The sequence below is a fragment of the Centropristis striata genome, unplaced genomic scaffold, assembly GCF_030273125.1.
Source record: "Centropristis striata isolate RG_2023a ecotype Rhode Island unplaced genomic scaffold, C.striata_1.0 Scaffold_53, whole genome shotgun sequence".
In the NCBI taxonomy this organism is placed as follows: domain Eukaryota; kingdom Metazoa; phylum Chordata; class Actinopteri; order Perciformes; family Serranidae; genus Centropristis; species Centropristis striata.
In genome coordinates this window covers 17,501-33,778 of record NW_026739069.1, presented here as the reverse complement: position 1 = coordinate 33,778, position 16,278 = coordinate 17,501, and the positions used below count along the sequence as shown (strand labels likewise).

Genomic DNA, 16,278 nt, shown 5'->3' with positions numbered 1-16,278 from the left:
GAGTGTGTATTAGTGTGTGTGTGTGTGTGTGTGTCTGTGTTTCTGAGTGTGTATTAGTGTGTGTGTGTGTGTGTGTATTAGTGTGTGTGTGTGTGTGTGTGTGTGTGTGTGTGTGTCTGAGTGTGTATTAGTGTGTGTGTGTGTGTGTGTGTGTCCGTGTTTCTGAGTGTGTATTAGTGTGTGTGTGTGTGTGTATTAGTGTGTGTGTGTGTGTGTGTATTAGTGTGTGTGTCTGTGTGTGTGTGCGTGCGTGCGTGTGTGTATGTGTGTATTAGTGTGTGTGTGTGTGTGTGTGTGTGTGTGTGTATTAGTGTATATAAGTGTGTGTGTGTGTGTGTGTGTACCTACAGGCAGGTTGGTGAACACACTGAAGGTGCTCTTCAGGAAGGCGATCAGGTCGATCAGGTAGTCGCTGGCGTCCAGAGTCCCGCCCCCCTGCACCGCCGCCATCCAATCATAGTCAGCCAGCTGCAGGAACTGGTCGATCTTGGCGTTCAGGTTGGTGTAGATCTCCGCCTCGGCCGCGTGGCGCGCGTCCTGCAACGACACGGAGAGTTTTCATTCATCAATAATCTACGGCTGTTATATTACCTTGAATTTACAGCTATAACTGTGATGAAAAAGTAACAAATGGAAAAAGTATCGGATATACGGTTAAAATAGTTAGCTAAAGTATCGGATATACTGTTAAAATAGTTAGCTAAAGTATCGGATATACGGTTAAAATAGTGAGCTAAAGTATCGGATATACTGTTAAAATAGTTAGCTAAAGTATCGGATATACTGTTAAAATAGTGAGCTAAAGTATCGGATATATGGTTAAAATAGTTAGTTTAAAGTATCAGATATACGGTTAAAATAGTGAGCTAAAGTATTGGATATACGGTTAAAATAGTTAGTTTAAAGTATCAGATATACGGTTAAAATAGTTAGTTTAAAGTATCAGATATACGGTTAAAATAGTTAGTTTAAAGTATCAGATATACGGTTAAAATAGTGAGCTAAAAGTATCAGATATACGGTTAAAATAGTTAGTTAAAGTATCGGATATACTGTTAAAATAGTTAGCTAAAAGTATCGGATATACTGTTAAAATAGTTAGCTAAAGTATCGGATATACTGTTAAAATAGTTAGCTAAAGTATCGGATATACTGTTAAAATAGTTAGCTAAAGTATCGGATATACGGTTAAAATAGTGAGCTAAAGTATCGGATATACGGTTAAAATAGTTAGTTTAAAGTATCAGATATACGGTTAAAATAGTGAGCTAAAGTATTGGATATACGGTTAAAATAGTTAGTTTAAAGTATCAGATATACGGTTAAAATAGTTAGTTTAAAGTATCAGATATACGGTTAAAATAGTGAGCTAAAAGTATCAGATATACGGTTAAAATAGTGAGCTAAAAGTATCAGATATACGGTTAAAATAGTTAGCTAAAGTATCGGATATACTGTTAAAATAGTTAGCTAAAGTATCGGATATACTGTTAAAATAGTTAGCTAAAGTATCGGATATACTGTTAAAATAGTTAGCTAAAGTATCGGATATACGGTTAAAATAGTGAGCTAAAGTATCGGATATACGGTTAAAATAGTTAGTTTAAAGTATCAGATATACGGTTAAAATAGTTAGTTTAAAGTATCAGATATACGGTTAAAATAGTGAGCTAAAAGTATCAGATATACGGTTAAAATAGTGAGCTAAAAGTATCAGATATACGGTTAAAATAGTTAGCTAAAGTATCGGATATACAGTTAAAATAGTGAGCTAAAAGTATCAGATATACGGTTAAAATAGTGAGCTAAAAGTATCGGATATACGGTTAAAATAGTGAGCTAAAGTATCGGATATACGGTTAAAATAGTTAGCTAAAGTATCGGATATACGGTTAAAATAGTAAGCTAAAAGTATCAGATATACGGTTGAAATAGTGAGCTAAAAGTATCGGATATACGGTTAATATAGTGAGCTAAAGTATCGGATATACGGTTAAAATAGTTAGTTTAAAGTATCAGATATACGGTTAAAATAGTAAGCTAAAAGTATCAGATATACGGTTAAAATAGTGAGCTAAAAGTATCAGATATACGGTTAAAATAGTTCGCTAAAGTATCGGATATACAGTTAAAATAGTGAGCTAAAAGTATCAGATATACGGTTAAAATAGTGAGCTAAAAGTATCGGATATACGGTTAAAATAGTGAGCTAAAGTATCGGATATACGGTTAAAATAGTTAGCTAAAGTATCGGATATACGGTTAAAATAGTAAGCTAAAAGTATCAGATATACGGTTGAAATAGTGAGCTAAAAGTATCGGATATACGGTTAATATAGTGAGCTAAAGTATCGGATATACGGTTAAAATAGTTAGTTTAAAGTATCAGATATACGGTTAAAATAGTAAGCTAAAAGTATCAGATATACGGTTAAAATAGTGAGCTAAAAGTATCAGATATACGGTTAAAATAGTTCGCTAAAGTATCGGATATACAGTTAAAATAGTGAGCTAAAAGTATCAGATATACGGTTAAAATAGTGAGCTAAAAGTATCGGATATACGGTTAAAATAGTGAGCTAAAGTATCGGATATACGGTTAAAATAGTTAGCTAAAGTATCGGATATACGGTTAAAATAGTAAGCTAAAAGTATCAGATATACGGTTGAAATAGTGAGCTAAAAGTATCGGATATACGGTTAATATAGTTAGATAAAACTTTTCCTTGTTTACCTTGAAGGTGGAGGTCCCGTACAGCTTGGTGGCGTTGGCCGTGTCCGGCGGGACGTTTGTGATGTTTGATATGAACTCCTCCAGGAAGTGGCAGCTCTGCTCCAGGTGGGTGGTGTTTATGATCACCTGCACCAACTGCAAGCATCAAAAAAAACGCAAATATGACACTGGGCATGTTTGAGAATGTTTATATTTAATATTTTCCTGCAGGGAAAGAGACGCAGCAGATTAAAAACATGCACTTATATGAACTTTTTGTCTTCTGTGCATTCATTTGTTCATTTGTTTGAATTGCATTTGTTATTTTATTCGTGGAAAAGCTACAAAGAAGTAAAAAACTAAGCACATAATAGAGAAAAAGTGTCTAGTTTCTACTATAATCAGTCCACCAACACTTTTATATTTTAGGTTTTTGCATCATAAGTCTTTAGTTCGGACATTCGTCTTGATATTCTGCACATTATTTTGAAATCCTGCTCTGTTTCTGACCGTTAATTCAACATGCCTAATAAAGAAAGATGCAGACAACAGGCTGTTTTATTGTTATATCCTGTTGTTGGGGATTAAATGATGTTTTATCACTGAGCACGGCAAGTGGAAAATAAAAATCAGCGCTTGGTATCGGCGTTCGGCACAGTTATGACAACAACAGCAACATGTTGAAAGGAGGAAATGTCTGTTTTTGTGAGAGTAAATGAGCTGGAAAGGTTGCGAATGACCGTCCTGAGCAACGGAGTTACACTGGAGTTGTGCAACATTAACTCGTTCCCTCTGAGGGAGATTATTACAAACGTCAAGCTGAGTTTTTTTTAGCTTTTTTTAAACACTTTGGACACACACAAAGTACCTCTGCCAGCCCGACATTCTTCTTTTTAATGGCGTACTGCAGACAGTGGCTGAGGGTTCTGGTCAACAGCAGATTGGTCGACTTGCGGATCATATCGTCTACCTCCGTGGAACTGAGGACACACACACACACATAAACACACACACATTAACACACACAAATTAACACACATACACACACACACACACACACATTAACACACACATATAAACAGAGAGAGAATCAGTGACTGTGCACAAGTGATTTCTTCCATTTCTCGCAGAGAGCTGCTGCGTCTCCAAGCCAGAACAAACATTTTAAGTGAATTTCTCAGTCTGCGAATCTCTCCATTTGGAAAAAGTGGAAATGTCAGCCAATTCAAATGAGTACATTAGCATGTTGTGAGCTGTCGGCCTCATTAGAGCTCTGACACCGCCTTAAATCTCCTGATAAGACTGCAGCTTGAAAATAATTAACCTAAACCACTGAGAAATAAGCAATTTAAGTACTTTACAGATATAGGAACTGTATCCAAATCAATAAAAAATCCAAAGAATGATCATAAAAATCAACTTTTTTTCCTATTTGCCTCCTGTTAAGATATTAGCCATTGGTTTTTAAAACATAAAATCACCACACCCGTCCTCAACAGACTTTAAATAGTCATCAAATATGAGGTTAAAATAGTTGGATAAAAGTATCGGATATATACGATTAAATAGGTAGATAAAAATATCGGATAGATGGTTAAAATAGTTCGCTTAATGTATCGGATATATACGATTAAATAGGTAGATAAAAATATCGGATAGATGGTTAAAATAGTTCGCTTAATGTATCGGATATATACAATTAAATAGGTAGATAAAAATATCGGATAGATGGTTAAAATAGTTCGCTTAATGTATCGGATATATACGATTAAATAGGTAGATAAAAATATCGGATAGATGGTTAAAATAGTTCGCTTAATGTATCGGATATATACGATTAAATAGGTAGATAATAATATCGGATAGATGGTTAAAATAGTTCGCTAAAAGTATCGGATATACGGTTAAGATAGTGAGCTAAAAATATTGGATATAAGTTTAAAATATTTTGCTAAAACTATTGTATATAGGATTAAAATAGTTCGCTAAAAGTATCTTATATATACGATTAAATAGGTAGATAAAAATATCGGATAGATGGTTAAAATAGTTTGCTAAAACTATTGTATATAGGATTAAAAATATTGAAGATTGAAAATAATTAACCTAAACCAGTGGGGAAAAAAGCAATTTAAGGACTTTACAGATATAGGAACTGTATCCAAATCAATAAAAATCCCAAAGAATGATCATAAAAATAAATTTTTTCCCTATTTGCCTCCAGTTCTGATATTAGCCATTGGTTTTTAAAACATAAAACCACCCCACCCGTCCTCAACAGACTTTAAATAGTCATAAAATTACCACCTCTGCTCAGCCAACGAGGCAGAAGAAAAGCCAGCAGGCTGTAAAATGTGAAACAAGCTCAGATTTCCTCTTTAAACAAATGTTTGATGGTGCTAATCAGACCCACTTACTAAATCTCTGACATACTATCGATTCTGTTATGTTTGAAATGTGGGCGATGTTTGCTGAAGGAACCCAGACTAATTTCTGCACAATCCTGAGAGTGTAGTGAGGTTTTTCATGGCAGCGAGGATCTTTCTGGCCTCCTGTTTAATAACGGGTTCCTGGAAGCGTCAAACGGAGCACAGAAAGAGACGAACTAAGGCCGACGGGAGTCCAGACGCTGTTTGACTCCAACATGAAGCTGGACACACAGACAGGAAGTGTTGAAACACATCAAAAAAAACAAAAAAACAAAGTCAGGAGGAGGAACGAAGAGACACATGGAGTCAGAAAGGGAAGAGGACACAATATCCTTTTATACTATCAGACAGTGATTCTCAACAATGGACACTTGTTCCCCTGGGGTCCCGTAGGAAGCCTGGAAAGTAGCTCAACTTATTGGAAAAATATATAAATTACGATCTGATTAAAATAATTGAGGGATGAGAGTTAGCAACCGAGCACGAAGGTTCAAACAAGTAACAACAAAGTGAAATTATCGGATATATGCGGTTGAAATAGTCAGCTAAAAGTATCTGATATACGGTTAAAATATTGAGCTTTGCGGGATAAATGTTTAAATATTTTCCTTTATTAATGGATGAATGGTTAAAATACTTAGAAGTATGAATGCTGACCAAAGCAACAAATACTGACACTTCAATTACATAAAAAAATATATATATAGGGATGGGTATCGTTCACATTTGAACCGATATGGTACCGATACTCAACGGTACCAATTTTCGGTACTTTTGCGTTTGAAAATATAAACTTTAAAAAATATATCAAAACAATATAAAATCCAGGATGAGCAGTGCTTTATTGTTGAGTGAACGCGCATTTTGTAACATGAAGGTTGCAGTGGTATCAAAGAATGCAGAGGAGCGCTCTCAGGTTGCACGGAGAAAAAAAAAAAAAAAAGGTTGCAAGTGCACGTGTGATTTGTTGTGATGACGTCGTAGCTGTGCGGCGCAGCACCGGTCAGACAGTAATGTGGCCATAGCATGGTTGGAATAAACAAAGTTGAGTCGGGCTGCTCTGTGAACATATCGAGGATGACGCAGGAGTCTGAGGGATTTAATTTCAGCGAGGCAGTTTGGAGTAAAGTGGCAGGAAATATTCCTGAGTTGAAGAGCGGAGTATTAGCGGAGGACCAGAGATGCAGCAGCTAGCTGCTAGCTGTTAATGACTGGTCTACAGAAGAATGGAGAGAGCAAACGGAGTAAGGAAGGTCCGATCTGGAGGCAGACGAAGGCCAAGCCCGGGTAGAGACATTGGAGAGATAGCAGCTGGCGGCTAGCAGGCCGAGAGCCGGCTGTTCGTCTCTGTGCCGGGGTGGAAGAGGGCAGCAGCTAGTGGCCGCGGTGAGCAGACAGGACCAGACGAGGAGGTAAATAAAAAAATAGTGCGATCGTTAGCACGCTTGTTAATCAAGACGTCAAATGAAAACAGGTTGAAATCAATGATTAGTTTAAAGTTAACGCCGTTTAGGTACCGAAACATGGTACCGTTTGATTTTACTTGAATCGGTACTCGGTAGTACCGACGGAATTCGGTCGGTACCTATAAAAGTACCGAATTCGGTACCCATCCCTATATATATTTTTTTTTCATTTCATTTCATTTAACCTTTATTTAACCAGATAAAAAAACCCATTGAGATCGAGACCTCTTTTACAAGGGTGACCTGGCCAAGAAGGCAGCAGCACACGTCAAAAGTTACAAGACAGACGAACAATAACAATAAACAGGCAGCGAAAAGTCCAACATATTAAAAGTACTAAAGTGCAAGTGAATAGGCGGTATAAATAGGTAGCATAAATAAGCAGTATAAAGTGCAGCAGTGATAAATACAGTAGCGAATTAGGAACATGAGCACTGTGCAAAAGATTTACATTGACGTTTTTTGAGAGTTGTGCGAAATGCTCCCAAAGGAATCAGTTCTGATAGTTTCAGCTCAGATTGAAGGGTATTCCAAGCAGAGGGGGCAGAGAAACTGAATGCTTTTTTACCTTTTTCGGTCCAGACACGAGGGACAGAAAGGTGCACAATATCATTGGATCTGAGGTCATAACGGCTGCCAGATCTCTTAAGGAAAGTGCATAGGTAAATGGGAAGCAGGCCAAGAACAGCCTTATAGATCATGGTCATCCAGTGCGTATGACGTCTTACAGTAAGGGAGGGCATGCCAACTTTAGCGTAGAGTTCACAATGGTGGGTGAGGCGGCTACAGCCAGTGATGAATCTCAGGGCACAGTGGTACACAGGAGTTAAAGATTGTAGGCAGGTGGCTGAAGCTGACATGTATACAACATCGCCATAGTCAAGTACAGACAAGAAGGTGGCTGAGACCAGAAGCTTCCGAGCCCTGAGGGAAAAACATGATTTGTTTCTGTAAAAGAAACCTAGCTTCACCCTTAATTTTGAAATCAATTTTTTCACGTGCAGTTTGAAGGACAGTTCTTCATCAATGGTGAAGCCCAGATACTTATAATTGGTGACCAGCTCAAGAGTTTCACCCCGGACAGTTTTGATTGATGGAATATTTTCCAACGGAGTAGATGAATTTGCAAAAATCATTAGTTTTGATTTATCAGCATTTAAAACCAGTTTCAATTTTTCAATTTTCATTTTTTGTATAATGAAGAGTTTAACTTGACACTAATGTCATTTTGTGTTGTTTTGTTTTGGTCATTTTGTGTATTTCTTTGGTAATTTGTGTCTTTTTTGGTCATTTTGTGTCTGACACTTCAATTACATTAAAAAAAACACAAAACAACATTTACTTTTGTATAATGAAGAGTTTAACTTGGGCCAAAATGGTTTGGAATCACTGCTATAACACACACACACACACACACACACACACACACACACACACAGAGGTCAGAGGTCACAGATAATCAGCGGAAACCAAATCGATGACTTTCTCCCGCTGCGGGACGATGAAGAAGAATGTGTTCAAGTGTGTTTCAATAGTGTGTGTGTGTGTGTGTGTGTGTGTGTGTTCGATTCCAGAGCCCTGTGGGTAACAAACACATTCCAACCAAATCAGTAAATTATCTGAGCCTGGAATTCAACCTAAACACACACACACACACACACACACACACACACACACACACACACAGAGTGTCGCCGGAGGGAGAGCGAGAGCTGGAATTCCACTTTGTTTCCAAAAAAGCAGAGGAATCCTAAAAACGTTCCGACAATTTGGAGCAGAGGGGAAAATTCCTGGAGCGGCCGAGAAGTGATGAGTGGACAAAAACGTGTGTGTGTGTGTGTGTGTGTGTGTGTGTGTGTGTGTGGAGAGAGTCAAAAAGTCAATGTATGCTAGTGAACTCTGACACACACACACACACACACACACACACTTTCTCTCTCTCTCTCACACAAATATAGACACACATATACAATATAGAAACACACACAAACACACAGTCGCGCACACACACACACACACACTCCAATGCAACACACACACACACACACACACACACACACACACACACACACATTAAATATAGACCCACCACAGTATTTGTGTTGAGTTTCCTGATATTTTGCTTCCTTCAGTAACAATAAGTCTAGCGGTGGTTGATGGTGTGAGGAGGAAACGTGTTTACGGCTCAGAGAGAATTCATGGACACATTCAGAGGTATTTACTAAAAATACACAACAACAACAACAATAAAACAAGGAGAGTCAGCAGAGAAAACAGAGCGAGGTTAGAGAAGCCACAGGTATGAACCACCAAACACTCTGGACACTGTAAAGGGACAAACACACACACCATGTTCTCGTTGGAGGAGTGTGTGTGTGTGTGTGTGTGTGTCCTCCAACATATAATAGGAATCAACTGTGGTCATCCAGCTGCCAGACAAGAACACACTGTAAAAAATAATCTGTTGTTTTTAGGGTAAAAACCAGCAGCTGTGGTTGTCAGAACTTTACCGTAATAAATACGGTGCAACTTTTTGTAGTATTACGGTAAAATGATACTAGCATTGTTGATTTCACGTTTAAGATTGTCATTTCATCCCAATAGTTTGATAAAAGTATCGGATAAACGCTTAAAATAGTTCACTAAAATTATAGGATATATGGTTAAAATTGTGAGAAAGAAATATCTGAGAAACGCTTAAAAAGTGAGCTAAAAGTATCGGATATACGGATAAAATAGTTCACTGAAAGTATCTAATATACGGTTAAAAAAGGTAGCTAAAAGTATCAGATATACGGTTAAAATAGTTCACTAAAAGTATCGGATATACGGTTAAAATAGTTCACTAAAAGTATCGGATATACGGTTAAAATAGTTCACTAAAAGTATCGGATATACGGTTAAAATAGTGAGCTAAAAGTATGGTACATTTAACAGTTAGAAAAAGTATTTTTTACAAAAGATGATGTCTTGTATGTATGTATATATATATATATATATATAGTATAGTATATATAGTATTCTTTTGGTACAAACACGGTGCCAGTGTATTTTACAGTGGAGTAATGTATTTTAAAAAATTAAAAAATAAAGAAACTGTTAAAAAAAATACTGTTTTGGCTGATATATACATTGAGGGTGTTTCATTGTTACTGAAACTGAATTAACCCATTTATGCTACGTGGTTTGGCAGTTTAGCAGACATTTTTACAGTGCAAGCTTGTGTGTGTGTGTGTGTGTGTGTGTGTGTGTGTGTTGGTTTGTAATAGAGAGTTCCACTCATTCTTTCCTCTCGCCCTCAAATAGCTCCTTAGCACGACTCTCGACGTCATTAGTCAGTGAAGCAGTGACACGCTGAATGTGTCTGTGGTTGGTTGACTGACTGATGTAACTGATGAAATATTATTATGAAAGGGAGGGAGTGACCCTAAATGATGGTTATGAATCCAGAAGCTGATATGAAATGGAACTAGTTCTTCATCAGGGTTTATTTTATCTAACTGCATCCAGATAACATGGATGTTTTCTCACCACGCTCTTTGCAAAACAAAGTTAATGTTAATTAAAACCTCTGAACCCCAACAAGACGTTTCAGGGCGGTTTGTTTTTGTTGCATTTTTTACATTTTACTCACTGTGTCCTTTTATTTCACTGCAATATATAAAATACATATGAAATATATAAAGTCCTGCAGATCGAAAAAATGGTAAAATAGTGAGCTAAAAGTATCGGATATACGGTTAAAATAGAGAGCTAAAAGTATCGGATATACGGTTAAAATAGTGAGCTAAAAGTATCGGATATACGGTTAAAATAGAGAGCTAAAAGTATCGGATATACGGTTAAAATAGTGAGCTAAAAGTATCGGATATACGGTTAAAATAGTGAGCTAAAAGTATCGGATATACGGTTAAAATAGTGAGCTAAAAGTATCGGATATACGGTTAAAATAGTGAGCTAAAAGTATCGGATATACGGTTAAAATAGTGAGCTAAAAGTATCGGATATACGGTTAAAATAGTGAGCTAAAAGTATCGGATATATGGTTAAAATAGTGAGCTAAAAGTATCAGATATACGGTTAAAATAGTGAGCTAAAAATATCAGATATACGGTTAAAATAGTGAGCTAAAAGTATCGGATATATAGTTAAAAAAGTGAGCTAAAAGTATCGGATATACGGTTAAAATAGTGAGCTAAAAGTATCGGATATACGGTTAAAATAGTTCTCTAAAAGTATTGGATATACGGTTAAAATAGTGAGCTAAAAGTATTGGATATACGGTTAAAATAGTGAGCTAAAAGTATCGGATATACGGTTAAAATAGTTCTCTAAAAGTATCAGATATACGGTTAAAATAGTGAGCTAAAAGTATCGGATATATGGTAAAAATAGTGAGCTAAAAGTATCGGATATACGATTAAAATAGTGAGCTAAAAGTATCTGATATACGGTTAAAATAGTGAGCTAAACATTTCGGATATACGGTTAAAATAGTGAGCTAAAAGTATCGGATATACGGTTAAAATAGTGAGCTAAAAGTATCAGATATACGGTAAAAATAGTGAGCTAAAAGTATCGGATATACGGTAAAAATAGTGAGCTAAAAGTATCGGATATATGGTTAAAATAGTTCTCTAAAAGTATCAGATATACGGTTAAAATAGTGAGCTAAAAGTATCGGATATATGGTTAAAATAGTGAGCTAAAAGTATCAGATATACGGTTAAAATAGTCAGATAAAAGTATTAAATATACGGTTAAAATGGTGAGCAAAAAATATCGGATATACGGTTAAAATAGTGAGCTTAAAGTATCGGATATACGGTAAAAATAGTGAGCTAAAAGTATCAGATATACGGTTAAAATAGTTAGCTAAAAGTATCAGATATACGGTTAAAATAGTGAGCTAAAAGTATCAGATATACGGTTAAAATAGTGAGCTAAAAGTATCAGATATACGGTTAAAAGAGTGAGCTAAAAGTATCGGATATACGGTTAAAATAGTGAGCTAAAAGTATCGGATATACGGTTAAAATAGTGAGCTAAAAGTATCGGATATACGGTTAAAATAGTGTGCTAAAAGTATCAGGTATACGGTTACAATAGTGAGCTAAAAATATCGTATATACGTTAAAATAGTGTGCTAAAAGTATCAGGTATACGGTTAAAATAGTGAGCTAAAAATATCGGATATACGGTTAAAATAGTGTGCTAAAAGTATCGGATATACAGTTAAAATAGTGAGTTAAAAGTATCGGATATAAGGTTAAAATAGTGAGCTAAAAGTATCAGATATACGGTTAAAATAGTGAGCTAAAAGTATCGGATATACGGTTAAAATAGTGAGCTAAAAGTATCGGATATACAGTTAAAATAGTGAGCTAAAAATATTGGATATACGGTTAAAATAGTGAGCTAAAAGTATCAGATATACGGTTAAAATAGTGAGCTAAAAGTATCGGATATACGTTAAAATAGTGTGCTAAAAGTATCAGGTATACGGTTAAAATAGTGAGCTAAAAATATCGGATATACGGTTAAAATAGTGAGTTAAAAGTATCGGATATACAGTTAAAATAGTGAGTTAAAAGTATCGGATATAAGGTTAAAATAGTGAGCTAAAAATATCGGATATACGGTTAAAATAGTGAGCTAAAAGTATCGGATATGAAATTTCACAATTTTAAGCTTCAACTTGGTTACTTTTAGTAATGGAAACGTAGCCGATGATCCGTTCAAGGACTGACGGAAAGATTAAATTTCTGCCTCTTTTTATGGTGTCTTCCTACAATCTGTGGATTTTTGTCGTTTCTTGAAGAAATAATTCTCGTTCCCGGAGGGTTGTTGGGGTCCAGAGGGTTAATGATTACTACTTTCATTGAATTATTTTCATTATAGCATCTGTGGTGTAAAACTTGACTCAAAGCCAGACCGTGTTTGAGATAATTGTGATAAACGAAGACTTGATGGTTGGAGGTCAATGAGTGTCATTTTGACAATAGTTGGTGTTATTTGCAAGCCACCTGCCAACTTTAGTGACATCTGGTCTCACAGTTTTGCTCACAAACACTCGTAGCTCCAGCAGAGTTTCACAGCTTGAACCACTAATTAAATTAAATTTTTTTATAGTCTTTATGAAATGTCACAGCGTCGATAAATCACTCGATGAGGTTCGATCTTAAAGCCTCCTTCAAACATGAGAATGTGCTGCAGGTTCCTTTCTTTAGTCATTTTGTGTCTTCTGTGGGATTTTTTGGTCATTTTGTCTCCTCATTTGTTTCGTGGTCATTTTGTGTTTTTATTATCATTTTGTGTCTTTTTTAGTCATTTTCTGTCTGTTTTTTTGGGTTATTTTGCCTCCTCATTTTTTCTTTTCATCTGTCATTTTGTGTCTTTTTTGGTCATTTTGTGTCTTTTTTTAGTCATTTTGAGTCTTTTTTAGTCATTTTGTGTCTTTTTTTAGTCATTTTGTGTCTTTTTGGTCATTTTGTGTCTTTTTTAGTCATTTTGTGTCTTTTTTAGTCCTTTAGTCCAACATAAAATGTGATTTTTAATCTTTTTTTTACTTTCAAAACACTATCATGCTCAATAAAGAATTGTAAATGTTGCAAATGTGACCAAAGGTGTCAAATCTACCATGTAAGAGGGTTCCATCCAGTTCTATCATTTGATACTAAATCTATTTGAGCTTGTCTCCAGTTTTACTTGGTATATCATCATCAAACTGAAACTGGCCTCATGGAGTTTACAGCCAGAACTTTAGAGGTAAATTTACAGTAGGGCTCCACGCTGCTTTGTTTTCTAGTCTGATGGAGGCAACAAGTCTGGATTATTTGGAGCTGCCGGACACTACACAGGGTTAAAGAGCACTTTGGATCTGTGCTGGCGTTTGTGATCAAACAGTCCGATCAGGATTGACAGGTGAGATCTGATTCTGAATCGTCTGATTGTCTTCACTTGAGCAGAAATCGTAGCCAACATTTTTCATCCCTTCAGCCTGTGATTCCCCTCCAGCGAGCTGCTCTTTCTCAGCAACACCCCGCTTCATCTTCACAGTTCAACACGTCCAACGTCTCCTAAACGCTGGTGGGTTCAGAGTGGGCGTGGGCGTCCAGCAGTGACTCCTGGCTCTGGGCCCAGTGCGTGGACCTCCAGGCTGCAGGTTGATGTCTTTCCCACCAGCTCTCATGCCAACATCACCTCATCTTCTCAAACATCACAGAGCCGCTCACTCTTCAGCCTGCAGCCTCGCCAGAGAAAGACTCTTCGTCAAATCTCAAGCCATGTCTTTGCTTCTGGAGCCGCGGCAGCTAAACAACCTGCCAGACGAGTCGAAGGGAGAAACAACGAGTCCACTGGCTGTTAATGACAAACAGCGTCACTTATACTATGTGACCCGCATTTAGAGTTTTAAGGAATTTTAAGCATCTTTTTGAGTCTTTTTTGTGTCTTTTTGTGTCTTCTTTTGGTGATTTTACATCTTTTGTGTCTTTTTTTGGTGTTTTCTTGTCTTTTTATCTGTGATGTTACATCCTTTGTTTCTTTTATGGTCATTTTACGTCTTTTTGTGTCTTTTTTTCAGTCTTTTTTTGGTCATTTTGTATCTTTTTACATCTTTTGGTCACAAAATGACCAAAAAAGACAAAAAATGTACAAAAGAGATAAATTAAAGCTGCCAGCAGTGATGAACTGGCCCGAGCAGAGTGACCTGATGATTATTTGGTTCTTACCAAGATAAAAAAAACTTTAGATTTAGAAGTGTTAGATAATTTATCTTGTTTTAAGAGTTAATTTCTTATTTTAAGTGTTCAACATGCTTATTTCTAGATTTAATAATCTTAATTTAAGAAATCTTGTCAAGGTAAATTATCTGTCCATGCAGCAAGATCATTTCCCTCAGATTTACTGTTTGATCTGGTTTTTAGACTAAACACCTTTTTTGCAGTGCAGGCACACACACACACACACACTTCTATACACTCTCCATTTTCCACCGAATCAGAATTGCAACCAGAGGTGGAGGTCAGAGTTCAGAGGGATCAATGACCACAATCCTGCTCCATCAGCCCGTCTGCTTCCGGACCTGTGTGTGTGTGTGTGTGTGTGTGTGTGTTTGAAGTGGAGGCAGGAAGGCGTGTCGCCGCGGTAACCAGATATCAGGGCGTGCAGCAGCGTACAAATCAAGCCAGGTCAAATAGTGGAGTCATTACTCTGATTGGGGAGCGATTAGTGCTGTCTGGATCAGCAGAAAGAGAAACAGAAACAGAAAGAACTAAATCCGACTTCACAGGTAAACACAGACAGACGCAGTTTTAGAGGGAAAGGCTCCGTTTTCACACAACTGCTGCAAAAATGGACTTATTTTATAATGTTCTAGGCAGCGTGCATGTGTCTAAGTGATCACTATTCAGAGGGTAAAAATGCAAAGGGAAAATACAGAAAATATAATTACATATATGAAAAAAATGATGTAAAACTGACATAATTTATAATAATGACGAAAGATGAAAGATGTTAAATGACAAAATATAAAAAATAAAAAATAAAGGAGAAAATTAATAATGAAATAAAAAGTGGAGCTTACACACAGGTAAATAAAATAAATGAAAAGGGAAATAATAATTTCTGTCACAGTTTTTTAATTAATTCATGCCTTCATTTATTTCTGATATTATATTTATTACATGTATTTATTTATTATCATTATTTATTTATTTTTTATGGGGTGCATAAACAAATGTATGAAGAAAAAAATATACAGGAGAAAATGAAACAGAAATAGATGAAAATTAGAAAAAAAGAGGGAGAAAGTTGCAAATCTAAATCAATAAATGATAATATAATAATTAAAAAATAATTAAAAAATAAAGGAGTAAATTAATAATAAAGTCAATAAAAAGTGGCGCTAACACACAGGTAAATAAAATAAATTAAAAGGGAAATAATAATTCATGTCACAGTTTTTTATTTTTATTGGTTAGCTTTGCACAATCATAAGTTTAATTATCTTAGACTTATAACTTTCTGTTGCTGGGACCAGTTTTCACACAACTGGTGCAAAAATTGACCTTTTTTATAATGTTTTAGGCAGCGTGCATGTGTCTTAGGAACTTGTTTTAGCTGCAAGTGATTGTTGCAACCTGGTTTCTCGAACTTGTCCATGTTTAAGGTCAGTTTAATTATCTTAGACTTATAACTTTCTGTTGCTGGGACCAGTTTTCCCATTTAGAAACCAGGTTCTAAATGCTGGCTCAGCATCTAAACACACAGACTGATAGTTGGTGTCTTTCTTTTCATCCCTTCCTTTTTATTTTTTATATTATGATAATTCCTTCCCATTGATTAGACAACTCTCCTCCTCCTCCTCCTCCTCCTCCTCCTCCTCCTCCTCCTCCTCCTCCTCCTCCTCCTCCTTTTCTTCCGCTGGTCATGGATCAGCGGTACCTCCCTGGTTCTCAGCCCCCACAGAGAACCAACACACACACACACTCATGCATGAGCACATATAAACAGAAATACAGATGCATTTACACAAACAACACGAGTCTATTATACAGATGTTTAATTTAACTCTGTAGTTTTGTTCTGTTTCCTCCATGTCTGACTCCTTCCATCCTGCCTGTACTCACCTTAAAACATGTTTAAATACCATGTTGGTATATTTTTC

At 36.2% G+C, this 16,278-nt stretch overlaps 1 protein-coding gene across 1 annotated transcript in view; it reads right to left on the bottom strand.

Annotated features, from left to right (window-relative positions):
* Positions 1–344: 344 nt before the first annotated feature.
* Positions 345–16,278, bottom strand: part of LOC131968030 (exocyst complex component 6B-like) — a gene marked incomplete at both ends in the record, with an annotated part of 31,953 nt that continues 16,019 nt past the window's right edge. The window contains 3 exons of the mRNA XM_059328777.1: positions 345–537; positions 2,735–2,869; positions 3,582–3,693. Coding sequence (XP_059184760.1) covers positions 345–537; positions 2,735–2,869; positions 3,582–3,693 — 440 coding nt within the window. The remainder of the gene's footprint in view (positions 538–2,734; positions 2,870–3,581; positions 3,694–16,278) is intronic.